Source organism: Pelophylax lessonae (assembly GCF_965119305.1).
Source record: "Pelophylax lessonae genome assembly, chromosome: 5".
Taxonomy (NCBI): domain Eukaryota; kingdom Metazoa; phylum Chordata; class Amphibia; order Anura; family Ranidae; genus Pelophylax; species Pelophylax lessonae.
The window spans coordinates 441,319,688-441,335,901 of record NC_138772.1 but is presented as its reverse complement, the minus strand read 5'-3'; the positions used below and the strand labels follow the sequence as shown (position 1 = coordinate 441,335,901).

General features: G+C 44.4%; 1 protein-coding gene across 1 annotated transcript in view; it reads right to left on the bottom strand.

The window, feature by feature from the left end:
* ADHFE1 (alcohol dehydrogenase iron containing 1) overlaps window positions 1-16,214 on the bottom strand; it is a 64,883-nt gene that overhangs the window by 13,000 nt on the left and 35,669 nt on the right. Inside the window, exons 11-12 of the mRNA XM_082257448.1 lie at window positions 14,434-14,512; window positions 12,299-12,395 (exon numbers count right to left, since the gene is read on the bottom strand). Of these exons, the coding sequence (XP_082113574.1) occupies window positions 12,299-12,395; window positions 14,434-14,512 (176 nt within the window). The remainder of the gene's footprint in view (window positions 1-12,298; window positions 12,396-14,433; window positions 14,513-16,214) is intronic.

Sequence of the window (16,214 nt, the reverse complement as noted above, 5' to 3'; positions counted from 1 at the left end):
CAGCCGATGGACCTGTCATATGCCCTTGTCAGGAATGCCAACTATGCCTGCCCTTTCTATCCCCTGCCTCCATTCATTGAAGCTGTACTACAGCTTCCATCAATAAAAGGAGCACAAGGAAAAGAGAGAGGGAGAATGAAAGAAAGGTCCACCTCCTCCATTCATATAGTTCTTTTTATTGTGGGAAGCTATATCACAGCTACTGCCCTGGTGGAGACTGGCAGAGCAATATCTTCTTTACACATGAGAATTGTTCATTTAATTCATTCAAAAAAACAAGAAACCTCCTAATGTAAAATCAAAGCTAACCTCTCAACTTGGTCACCTGTACCCTTTCAGTTGCCTGACTTCTTTTAGCTTTTATACTTTCTGAACCACTCACTCACACCAAGGAGTGAAGTCAGTACTTCTTATCTACATTCTTGTTATAGGTCAGTGACTCAAATTAGAGCAGCACGTCAGCCAGGTAAGCAATGATAGGCTCAATTGATTTACTAAAAGCAAATACAAACCCAATTCCAAAAAAGTTGGGACACTGTACAAAATGTGAGTAAAAAAGGAATGGACTCATTTACAAATCTCATAAACTTATATTTTATTCACAATGTAATAGATAACATATACAATGTTGAAAGTGAGACATTTTGAAATGTAATGCCAAATATTGGCTCATTTTGGATTTCAGGAGAGCTACAAATATCAAAAAAGTTGGGACAGGCAGCAATAAGGAGGCCAGAAAAGTTAAATGTACATATAAAGGAACAGCTGGAGGACCAATTTGCAACTTATTAGGTCAATTGGCAACATGATTGGGTAAACAAAGAGCCTCAGAGTGGCAGTGTCTCTCAGAAGTCAAGATGGGCAAAGGATCACCGATGCCCCCAATGCTGCAGCGAAAAATAGTGAAGCAATATCAGAAAGGAGTTCCTCAGAAAAATTTGCAAAGAGTTTGAAGTTATCATCATCTACAGCAGTGGTTCCCAAAGTGGGGGTCGCGACCCCCCGGGGGGTCGCGGAGTGGGGAGCGGGGGGTCGCGAGATGCGTGTTATACGCCGATATTAAAAAAAAAAACGGCCAGGAAGCATCGCCGAGAGCAGAAGGGGCGGGCCGGGCCGAGGAGAAGGAAGGACTAGCTGTCATTAGAGCAGAAGGGGCGGGCCGAGCCGAGGAGAAGAGAGAACGAGCGAGCGCAGTCATCGGTAGTCCCGCCTATGACAGACGTCACACGTCTCGGCAGAGGAGACGGGACTTCCGATGACTGCGCTCGCTTGTTCTCCCTTCTCCTCGGCTCGGCCCGCCCCCTTCTGCTCTTACGGTATGACAGCTCGTCCTTCCTTCTCGGCCCGGCCCGCCCCTTCTGCTCTCGGCGCTGCTTCCCGGTCTTTTTTGAAACAAAATGAGGTTAGTTCCAATGGCGCTTGCGATGCTGCATATTTGGACATTGCGATTGCTAGGCTGCATGTATGGACACTTGGTGGGCTGCTTATATGGACACTTGGTGGGCTGCTTATATGGACACTTGGTGGGCTGCTTATATGGACACTTGGTGGGCTGCATGTATGGACACTTGGTGGGCTGCATTCATTGACACTGCTGGTGGGCTGCATGTATGGACACTGCTGGTGGGCTGCATGTATGGACACTGCTGGTGGGCTGCATGTATGGACACTGCTGGTGGGCTGCATGTATGGACACTGCTGGTGGGCTGCATGTATGGACACTGCTGGTGGGCTGTAATTTGTTAATAAAATAGCCTGGCTTAGAGATTGTGTTCCTTTTTGTTTTAGCTCTGTCAGTATGTAACCAAATCGCAAATCTTACATACGAGGGGGAGGGGGAGGGGTCGCGGGTCGTCAGCAATCTAATATTGGGGGTCGCGGTCTGAAAAGTTTGGGAACCCCTGATCTACAGTGCATAATATCATCCAAAGATTTAGAGAATCTGGAACAATCTCTGTGCGGAAGGGTCAAAGCCGGAAAACCATACTGGATGCCCGTGATCTTCAGGCCCTTAGATGCCACTGCATCACATACAGGAATGCTACTGTAATGGAAATCACAACATGGGCTCAGGAATACTTCCAGAAAACATTGTCGGTGAACACAATCCACCGTGCCATTCACTGTTGGCGGCTAAAACTCTATAGGCCAAAAAAGAAGCCGTATCTAAACATGATCCAGAAGCACAGGCGTTTTCTATGGGCCAAGGCTCATTTAAAATGGACTGTGGCAAAGTGGAAAACTGTTCTGTGGTCAGATGAATCAAAATTTGAAGTTCTTTTTGGAAAACTGGGATGCCATGTCATCCGGACTAAAGAGGACAAGGACAACCCAAATTGTTATCAGCACTCAGTTCAGAAGCCTGCATCTCTGATGGTATGGGGTTGCAGAAGTGCGTGTGGCATGGACAGCTTACACATCTGGAAAGGCACCATCAATGCTGAAAGGTATATCCAAGTTCTAGAGCAACATATGCTCCCATCCAGAAGTTGTCTCTTTCAGGGAAGACCTTGCATTTTTCAACATGACAATGCCAGACCTCATACTGCATCAATTACAACATCATGGCTGCGTAGAAGAAGGATCCGGGTACTGAAATGGCCAGCCTGCCGTCCAGATCTTTCACCCATAGAAAACATTTGGTGCATCATAAAGAGGAAGATGCGACAAAGAAGACCTAAGACAGTCGAGCAACTAGAAGCCTGTATTAGATTGGGACAACATTCCTATTCCTAAACTTTAGCAACTTGTCTTCTCAGTCCACAGATGTTTGCAGACTGTTATAAAAAGAAGAGGGGAGGCCACACAGTGGTAAACATGGCCTTGTCCCAACTTTTTTGAGATGTGTTGATGCCATGAAATTTAAAATCAATTTATTTTTCCCTTAAAATGATACATTTTCTTGGTTTAAACATTTGATATATCATCTATGTTGTATTCTGAATAAAATATTGAAATGTGAAACTTCCACATCATTGCATTCTGTTTTTATTCACAATTTGTACAGTGTCCCAACTTTTTTGGAATTGGGTTTGTAGACTGTTCACTTTGCAAGGGAAGTTGCACTTGGCAAAGTTTCCCCCCACAGGCTCAATATTAAGGGGGATCTGTATGGTGTATAAAAATTGGGGTTAAGGGCTGGATATGGGTGAATCTGCTGGGTTTTGATTTGGTGAATCCGGTTTGAAAGTTGTTGAACTCAAACTTACCGGCAAATCCCATTGAAGTCTATAGGGATGAATTCTGTAAGTGAAATCTGGCAAATTTTGGGGCTAGTAGGCAAACTGTCAAAAAGACATTGTAGACATGTACCAATGCAAATATTTAAAAAAATGCCTTACAGTGAGACAAGGTCTTTTTACGGGGCTTGAAGGGCAATACTGAAAATCCACTAAATAACATGGTTGGGGGATGCCATAAAGCAGTACATAGAGTATAGAAGAGTATGATTTTCACAGACAGTCTTAGTGACAGCGTACACTGACAGTGCATATTTGGCTGTAGAATTTATTTATTTTGGGATTAGCTTGGCTTACATACAGCAGCAGCACCTCAATCAATTTTATTTCAGTTTGAAAAAAAAAATTTCCTTTTAAGGTAGTTTTAGCAGCAACACATATATTTTCATTAAGGGTAAAAGGTCTGCTTTGACTGACAGAAAATGGCTAGTTGTTTGTTGCGGCCGTTCCTTTTCTGACTGATGCAAAACTGTCCTGCCACTGGACAATTTCTATAAAACTCTCATTAAAAATTAAGAGCAGCCAGCAGCAGGATAGTTTTAATGAGCAAGTCTAGGTCCAAATTCACTATAGACAAAGAGCACAGGGTGGCGTTTTATTACAAATGTTAGGATACTGCAGAGGATACAGCATGATGGCAGCTGAAACTGCAAGCACAGCAGGAAAAAAAGTTGTCAGCATGAAAGTGGGATCACCATATATGGGTGCTAGGGAGGGGATGCTCCCCTGTACATGCAAGGTAACTGTACTTTGTCAATCTTATGGCAAAGCTCTTAAAACTGAAACTGGCAAAGTGAGTGCATGCATATGCAGTAGTGGTGGGAATGGCCACAATAAAGATGTAGGCAGTAGCAGCTTGGGGTTAATTATACAGCCTCACCCAAGTGTAGTCAACACCTGGGCAACTCTGCAAGTATCCAACTTTTGCTGCTGTGATGGGAGTGCTGGCCAGATGGTGAGAGGGAACTCCCACCTATGCCTGTCCTCTCTGTCAGTAATCCCCCTCACTGCTGCTGTAATAAAGGTGTTGGAAATGATTGGACAGGAAACATAGGAATAAGTGCTGGCAGGAGTAAGCTGGCAAGTAAATGTAATACAACCTATTCTCACCACTGTACTCATGCCCCTTACTTCGCTCTCACTGCCAGAACAGCCACCAGCCAACCAGAATCTACCACTCTACTGGGCTCTCATCATTTAGCCAGCAACATCTCCCCAACCACCACACCAATGTGCCACACTTGCACACCACCCCCCCATGCCCCCCAGTCCTATGACTGCACCACCCTCTTCCAGACAGTCATTACCACACCTATCACTACCTCAATCTCCCTGCTTTTAGCTTTACAGCTGCCAACATATCAACACTCCCCATCCCCAACCGTGTCCATTCTGGAATGGGAAAAACCTTTGCTAATTTTTGTGTTGAGCTTTGTGAATTGATCGTAATGTATTTTTAATGTCTACTAATTTAGGCAAAATGATTTTCATCTACCAACTATCATAAACCTGTACTGAGAGAAATATGGAGAGTGCCAATGCTAACTTCTCCTGATAACGCCAGTTTTGGTTAGTTATGTTTTGGATTGAGTGGGGATAGTTAGTTTTTTAATGCTGCCTGCATCCCAGTTAAATAGATTTTCTCTATCGCTCATTGACAGACGTAGTCCTCGGTGATACAGCACCTTCGGGTTATGTTGCCTCCACAGGAGTAGGACTAAACAGGAAATGAAAAATGCTCTGGCCACACCCCAGGGGCAGTCCCCGAGGGTATATCCTCTCTCTCTCTGCCACAGCAAATCAGTTTTTTTCTGTCTAGTCAGGAGTAAGGACCTAGATACCTTGCTGGGATCTTCGGTCCTGGCAGGATTTTTTTCTTAGAAAATAATTTTTTAAGACAGCTTTTTTTCTCCAGTGTTCCTGTGAGATCTTCAAGCAAGAAAGCTGAACTGGGCGACGGGCGGGATGTTGAGATCCAGTGGTCACCCCAGTTCAGCCTACGAGTGCGTGCAGGCCATAGCTCCGCGCTGGGTCGGCCGCGACATAGTCCCACTGGACGGGGACTGACCCTGCGAGTTAAACGTCTCGCTGAAACGCCAAAGACCATGAGTCACGGCGCCCGTATTGGTCGACAGCCCTCCTACCTCGGTGGAGAGGGGTACTGTCAGGAGTTGGCGCCCGCCTGGTTCCGGTATGGTGAGTAGTATGTTCCCCCTTTCCCCCTGACGGGTCTTGTGGTGAACGCGGGCCCCTCTCTGTAATGGTAAGGATGGGTTCCCCTTTATCCTACAACATGTCACAGATCCCCCTAATTGAGTGTGATTTTTGTGTACAAGAAGCCAGGAGGCTTGGTTTGGGAGCTGATAATCTAATTGTAAAAATGTGTAAATGATTGTAGTCAGTGGCAGTACTAGAACTTTACTGTGATAGTAGAAGGTATCCTACCTGTCAGTAGCCACAGGGCGATGTCTATACATGTATACTGCATTCCAGATCATTCCTCCAGCTAAGCAGAGCCTCCCGACGGCCACGGACCGCATACGGCCTGCTAGGGTCTGGTACCTCCGACCACGCTGACCACCATGAGGGTGAAGGGTTGTGAGGCCGAGATCCTTCTGCAGACATGTAGATCGCACGAGGCCGCCATTTTGGTGTAGCCTCGTGTCTCCAGCATGGGGGCGGCCATGTTTGAGGTGACTCAAACACCTCATGGAGCCAGGGGGAGGAGCCGGCAGTCGTGTTAAGGGGCGGAGCCGCCTCTTTTACCCAGGAAATAGGGCCAAAGACTTCCTGTCTGTAACAAGACAAGCACTGAGCAAGCTGATGAAAACTTCTGTGCATCAGGGATGAGCCTTGGGGTCTGTCTCTCTCTCTGTGGGGTCCAAAAAGGCAGGTAACACTGAGGGGCGCTGTTGCGACTGGGGGACACAAAAAAAAAAAAAAAAGTTTTTTTTTACTTTGTCATTTTTTGTCGCTGGCAAGTGTCTTGTATAATCATTGACCCTGCCGCATAGGTATCCCCACCTGATCCCCTCAAGGTGGCCGCAGGACCCTCCAGTACCCCACTTGTTTTTAATGCATTATCGGCAGTTTTGGAGTCTTTGGTATCCCGGGTGGAGGTGGCCTGTCAGGGACGGGGATCAAGAAGCGACCCCCGCCTACCCCTATTGTTTATCAGATACTTCAGATACGGATTCGGAACTGGTCAATGCAGTTGCAGGTCCCTCTTAGGGGGCTGTTGTCTCAGGTAATATCTCCTCAGCAGTGAGGAGCACGTTTCTGCCTCCGCCATAGCACAAGAGTGGTGGATGCACTAGTTGTGTCCTTCCGGGAAACCTTTAGTCTTGAGGTTACACCGGCAGAGGTAGCTGAAACTGAGATTCCTTTTTTGGTACTTGTTAGCCTACCAAAAGGGCGAAGGATTTTCCTTTACCCAAATGGGGTCGTTTAGAAACGAACCCCTGTTATTTCCAAACGCATGGCTAGGTGCTATCCGTTTGAGGAATTCCTCTTTATAGGATAGACGGTACCACCTGCTGTCTTGCCACAGACTGTTAGGATAAAAAGACCTCGTGACTAACGAGGACCTTCCTTTTCTGCTCATATAGAGTTGTTCGTTCCGCGAGGGCGGGCGATAAGGCGAAACCCTCCAAAGCCCCTTTAGAGGGGTTTCAAAGGGCGCTGGTCGGGTAAACAAAGAGTCCGGCTCAGCCAAGCCTGAAGAATATAGCCTGATGCGCCCCTACCCATCTCTGGGGTGGGGGGGGATGTCTTCACCGGTTTCTGGAGGACACAGGATCGAGTTTCGATCACTTACACCGGTGCGATTCTTCCCTTCTAACATTGAACGGTTTCAGGGGTTCTATTCGAACCTATTCACAATGCCCAGGAAAGAGGGCAAGGTGCGTCCAAATCTGGACTTGGGAAGAAATAGAGTCCATCCGTACAGTGGTGGCCTCCCTGCATCAAAGAGATTTCCTGGCGTCCATAGACATATAGGATGCCTATCTTTATATCCCCATCATCGCAGGACATCAGCGTTTTTTCGCTTTCCCAAAGATCATCCCTGGTTCCCACCAGGAGACTGAACTATCTGGGCCTAAGGTTGGATACATCCTGGGCAAGAGAGTTTCTCCTTGCTGGGAAACTCCAGAAGGTTCAGTCAACGATTCAGATGTTGCTGTCCGTCAATTGGCTGGGACTGATGGTGGCCTTCTTAGAGGCAGTACCGTATACCCAGTCTCATACCCGAATTCTCCTGAAGGAGATTCTTTTTTAATGGAATCAGAATTCCGATTCCCTGGACAATCGGATCCGGTTGAGCGAGCGGACCAGGAAGTCTCCGATGCTCAACCAGGGGAAGTCATTTCTTCCGATAGTATCCAGATTACCAATAAGGGTATCGGAACTGAGAGCGATCAGATTTTGTCTGATTTACTGGATCGAGCAGCTCTAGAGCAGCACGATTCGGATCCAATCGCATATGGCCTCTTCATCCAGAGGTTTTTCCCTAGCTGTCCCTTCATTGGGACATCCCGGATGTGGATCTGTTGGCACCTTGGCCTAACAGGAAGGTGCGGAGGTTTGTAGCTCGCGCCACAATCCTCTAGCGGACGCAGCAGAAACGCTGATCGCCCCGTGGGGGCAGTATCAGCTACGGCATGCCTTCCATCCTCTCAAGTTGCTGCGGGAACTTCTTCGCAGGACAGAGGTGGAGGGAATTCCAGTTATTCTGGAAATTCCGGACTGACCTCGTCGAGCCTGGTACGCCAACTTGGTGAGGCTAGTCGCAGACGCTCCTTGGAGACTTCCTCTCAGGGAGGATTTGCGGTCTCAGGGACCGATCTTCCATCTTGCTTTACAGTCGCTGGCTTAATGGCCTGGCCATTGAGACCCAGGTACTGAAGGACAAGGGAGTGTCAGCTTCAGTTATTCCTACCTCCAGTTAAAGCAAGGAAAGCGACTTCCAGCACATGGAAGTCTTATATTGCATGGTGTGAATCTATTGGATTTCCCCCACATACCTATTCGGTGACCCGAATTTTGGTCTGTCTGCAACAAGGGGTTGAGCGGAAACTATCCTTGAGCACGATCAAGGGTCAGGTTTTCGGCGTTAGCAATCTTCTTTCAAGAAACCTTTGGCTAATCATTCCTTGGTGCGGAATTTCATCCAGGGGGTGCGACATCTGGCTCCGCCAGTGCGCGCACCCTTACCGCCTGGGATCTTAATTTAGTGTGGTCGGTTCTTCAGAAACTTCTCTTTGAAGATATTAGGGAGATTCCCTTGCTTACATTATCCCAGAAGGTGGCCTTCTTGGTGGCCATTACTTCTGCACGCAGGGTGTCAGAACTGGCCGCATTATCTTGTCGTTCCCCATATCTGGTGGTTCATAGGGATAAGGTGGTTCTTCTTCCGAATCCATCCTTCCTTCCTAAAGTGGTTTTCGTAAGACGGACTCACTTTTTGTGATCACGGATAGCCCTTGAAGGGGGTTGCCTGTGTCTGCCGCGACCATATGTACATGGATCAGTCAGACGGTGGTACAGGCTTATTCTATTAAGGGTCGGAATCCTCCGTTCCCTGTTAGGGCGCACTTCACTCGAGCGCTCAGTACTTCCTGGGCCTTTCGCCATCAGGCGTCAGTGGTCCAGGTATGTAAAGCGGCCACCTGGTCTTCGGTACATACCTTTACAAAATTTTATAAAATTGATGTGATGGCATCGGCGGATGCCTCATTTGGCCGCAAGGTTTTGCAGGCCGCAATTTGAGGAGACCGGTGGTCTACCTCGAGGGTTTTTTTCTGTTTGAAAAATTTTTCATTAAGGATGAGCATTGTAAACTTCTAGTTGGCACCGGTTGGCCCTTCTAGATTTGGATTTGATTTCCATTTTCCCACCCCTCATTTGTGATACTGCTCTGGGACTTCCCGAAGGTGCTGTATCACCGAGGACTACGTCTGTCAATGAGCGATAGAGAAAAATGGATTTTTGTAAAATCTTACCGTAAAATCCTTTTCTCTTAGCTCATTGACAGACGTAGTACCCGCCCCTCTGTTTTTGAGTTGGGTTGGGTTAAATTCTCTAAGCACTGCTTTTGTGACATAACTGATTTGCTGTGGCAGAGAGAGAGAGGATATACCCTCGGGGACTGCCCCTGGGGTGTGGCCAGAGCATTTTTCATTTCCTGTCTAGTCCTACTCCTGTGGAGGCAACATAACCCGAAGGTGCTGTATCACCGAGGACTACGTCTGTCAATGAGCTAAGAGAAAAGGATTTTACGGTAAGATTTTACAAAAATTAATTTTTTGTAAGTTTGAAATGCTGTCCTTGTCTCTGTTGAAGGGATTTAGCCTCACTTCCTCTTCTGCCTGACACACAGGAAGGAAGTGCAAGAACATGTACAGTATCTCACAAAAGTAAGTACACCCCTCACATTTTTGCAAGTATTTTATTATATATTTTCACTGAAGAAATTTCACTTTGCTACAATGTAAAGTAGTGAGTGTACAGCTTGTATAGCAGTGTAAGTTTGCTCTCCCCTCAAAATAACTCAACACACAGCCATTAATGTCTAAACCTCTGGCAACAAAAGTGAGTACACCCCCAAATATAAATGTCCAAATGGGACCAATTAGCCATTTTCCCTCCCCGGTGTCATGTGACTCGTTAGTGTTATAAGGTCGCAGGTGTGAATGGGAAGCAGATGTGTTAAATTTGGTGTTATCGCTCTCACTCTCTTATACTGGTCACTGGAAGTTCAACATGGCACCTCATGGCTAAGAACTCTCTCAGGATCTTAAAAAAAGGATTGTTGCTCTAAATAAAGATGGCCTAGGCTATAAGAAGATTGCCAAGGCCCTGAAACTGAGCTGCAGCATGGTGACCAAGACCATACCATACACCAAGAACATACAGCAGTTTAACAGGACAGGTTCCACTCAGAACAGGCCTCGCCATGGCAACCAAAGAAGTTGAGTGCACATGTTCAGCATCATATTCAGAGGTTGTCTTTGGGAAAAGAGAAAGCATAGGGAGAGTTAACTTGGACCTGCCCTTGGCTGTACTGGGCTAGTATGGGCTCACTGGGCTGCCAAGTGGCAATGGATGGAGGATGGTGCTGGAGAGTGCTGCAGGAGGTGCATTCATGGCTGCACTGTGCTGTGATAGGCAGAGCTAAGTTGGGCGCGGAGACACAGCTGGATCGATCCCCCGCTGAGAAAAGCGGAGTCCGTTTGACGGACTACAAGTGTGAAAGAGCCCTTACACTCACAACTTTACATTGTAGCAAAGTGTAATTTCTTTAGTGTTGTCACATGAAAAGATATAATAAAATATTTACAAAAATGTGAGGGGTGTACTCACTTTTGTGAGATACTGTATCTAGCAGGGACAACGACAGTAATACAATCTGGACAGGGGTTCCAAATCTTCCTCTCTCTACTAGACCATGTTTTTCTTGCAGTCTGCCTTTCTATTTGGAGAGGAAAATGTTTGTGGGCTAGGGGGGATATCCCACACCTCCTGTTCGATTTGGTACTTGTCCAATAGACAGGAAGTGCAAAAGGGGTAATGGTCTGGTTTCTTCCAGAGCACTCCTCCATCCCTAAATATAAATCAAAACATTAATAGACAGGAAGTGTGAGATTTGCCATATTTCCTGTTATGTTTGAGCAAGGAAAAATCTCTAGAATCAGCAGGAAGTTAGACTTGATGACAAATGTAGAATCTTAAACCTGCCCACTTAAGCCAAAACCTATAGGTGGCTTGGGAATATATGTGGTGGTGCTCAAAGAGAAAGAAAAATGCAGTAAGAAACAATTTCATGAAAAGATATTACAGGGGCATGAAGTAGTGTAATGTATATGGATGAATAAGGATATCCTTTAGTGTCACTTTAATGCTCTACTGTACATGCAGTAGATAAGTACTTTATTAGTACACTTTCACTTGTAAAAAAGAAAAAAGTAGGAATATATATATATATATATATATATATATATATATATATATATATATATATAATAGATGATTTCTGATTTTCTTCCATTTTTATTGACTCTACTAGTAAAACCTGCAAGTAGAACTGCAAACTGTCTCTAATAAAGCATTTGTTACCCCAACACTTAATATTCCTAATATGTGCCTCCTTTACCATGTACTTGTATGAGAAAGTATGCTGTTCTCTTTGCATTTCTTTCTTTATGTGAAATCCCTGGTGTTCCTGCTAGTCCCCTTGCTTTCCTAATAAAAACGGACCACACTAAGAAGGAGAACACACCACGGTCACTTCTCTAGCTATGCTGGGAACTCTCCTCCAATGATCAGACTTGTTCTGACACATCCCCACTGTGCTGTTGCTTCTCCTCCCCCTAGCTCTTTTGCAGCTGAAAACAGAGGGAATGTGATCACTTTTTAAAAAAAGGGGAAAATGTATTTATAATGTTTTTTTATATCTATACAAAAATGTTTTGCATTTAATTTCTACTTTAATCTGAATGGGTTGTTTTGCAGGATGATTTAATAGGAAAGGCCACAATATATATCAATAGGAGCATTGATGGAATTTCAGGTATCTAAATGCATTTAAGCAGATGAAAATCAGTAATCACTTCTAGAAATGAAGACAAATAAATCTGCCACAATGGACCCCTATATCTTCAAGCATACAAGACATTTGTTTCATCCAGTTCTTGTTCCTAAAAATACCATTCTGTTAAAAAAAAAAAAAAAAAGAACTCATTGGATATGAACTTACATCTAAATGGGTTAAATTCGAAGGAACTCATATACACTAAAAGATGCTCAGGACAGGAAGGACATAAAGTTAAAGAATCTTACCTACTTATAAAAATGCTCCTGTGTCTTACCAGGCATTGATTTATACCAAAAAGGTTTATAAAATAAAACCAAACCTGACAAAAACAGAATTGATTAGATCTACATTTTTCTAATTTACCCAAAAGCCACCTGAAGATAAAAAAAAAAACCCCATCAGTTTTGCTTTGCACGCTTGCAGAGTATGAAGTAAATTCCCTGACTTAAAATACTTAAATTCTTACCAAGTATCTCAGCTGCCTCCAGATGGCGCTCAGGACACATGGCTGCAGTAAAGGAAAACACTGCTGGAGAGGTGAGCACCACTGAAAGTCCATGGGGCTGTAAAAGTATAAACAAGCTGTTAGAATGAAATCAACATTAAATATTTATTACAAGTATCACATCTGAAACTGTAATTTATTGAACAATGGTCCCAATTTTCTAGTTTACTTAACCAACAATCAAGGCTTATTAAAGGAGAAATATCCCAGAAATGTTGCATTAACTTTATAGAGTTAATACTTTAAATTATCCTAATATTTAACATATGGAGTCCTGTTTTTGTGCCTTTTTGTATGTTTTCTAAACATTTACTTGGCAATAAAGCTGTTCAGCAAAAGTGCCTGTGATTTGGATCAACTATTTTTTTGCCAGCAGGGCTTTATAGCAAAATTATGGTTTGCTTTGGTGCATTAAAGTTCAGCTTAGTATTCAAGGCAGTAGAATGGCAGGAAGTTAAGAAGTTAGAGTGTAAGTTTACCTTTTTGGAAGCAATAAAAAGGTAAACTAACACTGTATACCTTCCCCACTCCCTAGTCCCTGCTGGCACTTCCTGGGGCCATGGATCGCAAGGGCGACTCCTCCTGATGTCACTTCCCGGATGTGAAGGGATGCTGTGGGCAAAGTGTTTGCGGAGTATATGCTGCTTCTTCAGACTGATCTGCCTGCCTGAAGCCTGAAGAAGAAGTGCATGCTCTACGCATGCGTCGCCCACGGCATCCCTTCACATCCGGGAAGTGACTTCAGGAGGAGCCGCCCATGCGTTCCACGGCCCCAGGAATTGCCAGCATCCACCGACAGCACCCCCATGAGCCGTAGCCGCAAGGGGCCATCCTGAACGGTCGCTCCACAGACAGAGATGATTTGTTGCAGTGACAACCATACATACTACATGTCTTTGATGCTTACACCTCTGTGAGTAACTTTCTTGTGTTTTCTAAAAAAAGTCCATACATGCTGCTCTTAGTATGGTGCTTGTGTTTTCTCCTTAGGATCCAGGATTACGCCTAACATTCTGACATGTGAAGAGAGACTGATAGTCGTGCCATTGATCTCAACGTCAGGGGAGGGGGCACAGGGGGAGGGGGAGACATATTATGAGCTCAGTTTTGGATAAATGGAGCTTGAGTAAATGATGTGACATCCATACTAATATAATTGTTAGTAAATTAGTGATGAGTAAAGGGACTGATGGGGTGAGCTGAGGGGTAGAAATTTACTGGAGATTTCGGTGTTCTCAGCAGCATAAAAATGGTATTGGAAGTCATGAGAGGCTATCAGCTAACCCAGGAAGGAGGTGTAGATAGAGAAAATAAGAGGTCCAAGGAGTACAGTGAGATACTACTAGGGATACTAGGTAATAGGTAATACTAGGGAATGGAGTTTTTTGAGACGGAGGATGTGGTCAACTGTATCAAAAGCAGCAGAGAGGTCCAAAAGTACAAAATAGTAACCATTGGTTTTAGCAGTTAATAAGTCCTTACTGAGCTTTAGGAGAGCAGATTCTGTGGAGTGTTGCAGGCAGTGCCGGGACCCTAGGTAATCTAGAGCCCAGGGCAAATATAACAAACTGCAACCCCCCCCCCCCCCCCCCAAGATGTATGAACATTATGAGTCAGCACTAATCTACATGGCTACCCCCCAAGAAAAAAATTCCCCTTCCTCCCAGTACAAATCTGCCTCCCTGCTGAAATCCCCCCTGCCAGCACAAATCTTTGCCCCCTCCAAGTTTAGATCCTCTCTCTTTCTCATATTCTACCCAACACAATCCCCCCCCCCCCCCAAAAAAAAAAAAAAAAATCACTCTTCCCAACACAAATCCTCTACCCCTCAATATTCCCCTCCAAGCAAAAATCCTCTCCTCCCCACTCCAAATCTCCCCTCCATGTACAAATTGCCCCCCACAATCGCCCTCCTAATTATCACCAGCACACACTCCTAATTTCCCCTTCTAGAACAATGCTTATCCCCTGCCACCCTCCAAATTCCCCTTCCCAAAACAAATCCCCCCCTTCTCCTTGCGGTGCCGCCACTTCCTGCCCACCCCCTGTCCCGGCCCTGGCTGCAGGGTGCGTAATAAAACTACAGAAATCCTTACCACTATTGGGTGGTCCACATTGTAGTCCTTGGCTCTGTATTTCTTAACCAGGCCTGCTATGGGGTATGACATGCCATGGCTATAAGCAAAAAAAAAAAAAGGCATACTTCCTTAGATTTGGCCATTGTCATTATTATAAAAAAAACCTTGATATTGCATTATCATTTGTGTCTATTTCTTTCTATATTTTACATAAAATAATGAGATAAATATAACTGTCAAACACAATTACATTCTTAAATAGACCAGTCAAACTATCAGTTTCCTTGTGCAGCTGATTCCTATTTTTCATGTTAATTCCACAGCTATACCTGAACTCTAGCATAAAAGAAAATATGCACTTATACAAGATATAACACAGGTGAACTGGTTTATATACCCTGACCCACTGGGTGTTCACTGTATCTCTAGTGGGTGGGGTGGTTGTATTTTTAGATCATACTACCCCTCCCCAGATACCCTTTTGTGTACACCGAGGGTTCCACTATCTCTACATTTGAAATGGCCTTTCAGATCAACAATGAGGTTGAGCAAGAAATTTGGGTAGTATTCTGCAGAGAGGAACAATGTGCTCCCAAATGCCAGAGTGAATTTAAACAACTATTTAGAAAACATGGGAATTTAACCATCCCAAAAGGAAGTGGAATATTATTTAATTTGAGGCATATATAGAAGCCAAGATGATACCATGAGGGCTACTGGATTGTATTGTCCGTGCAGAACACCTCCACAATGATCGATTCCTAAAAGTTTGGATGAAGGAGTCAGTTAAACATGGATTGCATACTATTGGACTAATTTTTGAGGAAGAAAAGATACAGTTGCAGGAGTTGGAGATACAGTTAGAGGAGAGTATTGGGGCATTAGTTCAATACCAGTATCTCGGGGAATTTAAAAAGATCAATGAAAGACTCAAAAAAGAAGTAAAGGAGTTCCAAAGCACAAAAAAAAATTGGTAAACATAAAAAAGTCCAGTGAGATATGTTGGACTTTGAAAGTAGAAAAATATTTGATTTAGAAGGAAGAAGTGGTAGAAGTAGGTGATAGGGCAGGCTTAGGAAACAAAGTAAGAATAACAGAAATCCAAGCCAGGATAGAAATAAATCATTGACTTTTTTTTAGATCTTTTTTAGATCCAACTTTGGATGGAAGAGACGGGGAGGCCCCAATGGAGCAAAGAATAGAAAGAGGAAACATAGGAGAAATAAAAAGAGGGATAGAAAACCAGACACAGGAACAGAAACAGTCCAAGACAGGGACCACTATTCCCATGGAGTGACCACAAGGAACCAAAGAAAAGAGACCTAAATGTCATTAATTTGACAGAACATGGCATTTGCCAGGATCACCTATCTCTGCTGGGTAAAGGCCTTGGCTTCTCACTGTGTAACAAAGGTAATTTGTTTGAAATACAGTATCTCACAAAAGTGAGTACACCCCTTACATTTTTGTAAATATTTTATCATATCTTTTCATGTGACAACCCTGAAGAAATGACACTTGGCTGCAATGTAAAGTAGTGAGTGTACAGCTTGTATAACAGTGAAAATTTTCTGTCCCCTCAGAAAAACTCAACACACAGTCATTAATGTCTAAACTGCTGGCAACAAAAGTGCACCCCCAAAGTCAAAATGTCTAAATTGGGCCCAAAGTGTCAATATTTTGTGTGACCACCATTATTTTCCAGCACTGCCTTAACCCTCTTGGACATGGAGTTCACCAGAGCTTCACAGGTTGCCACTGGAGTCCTCTTCCACTCTTCGACGACATCACGGAGCTGA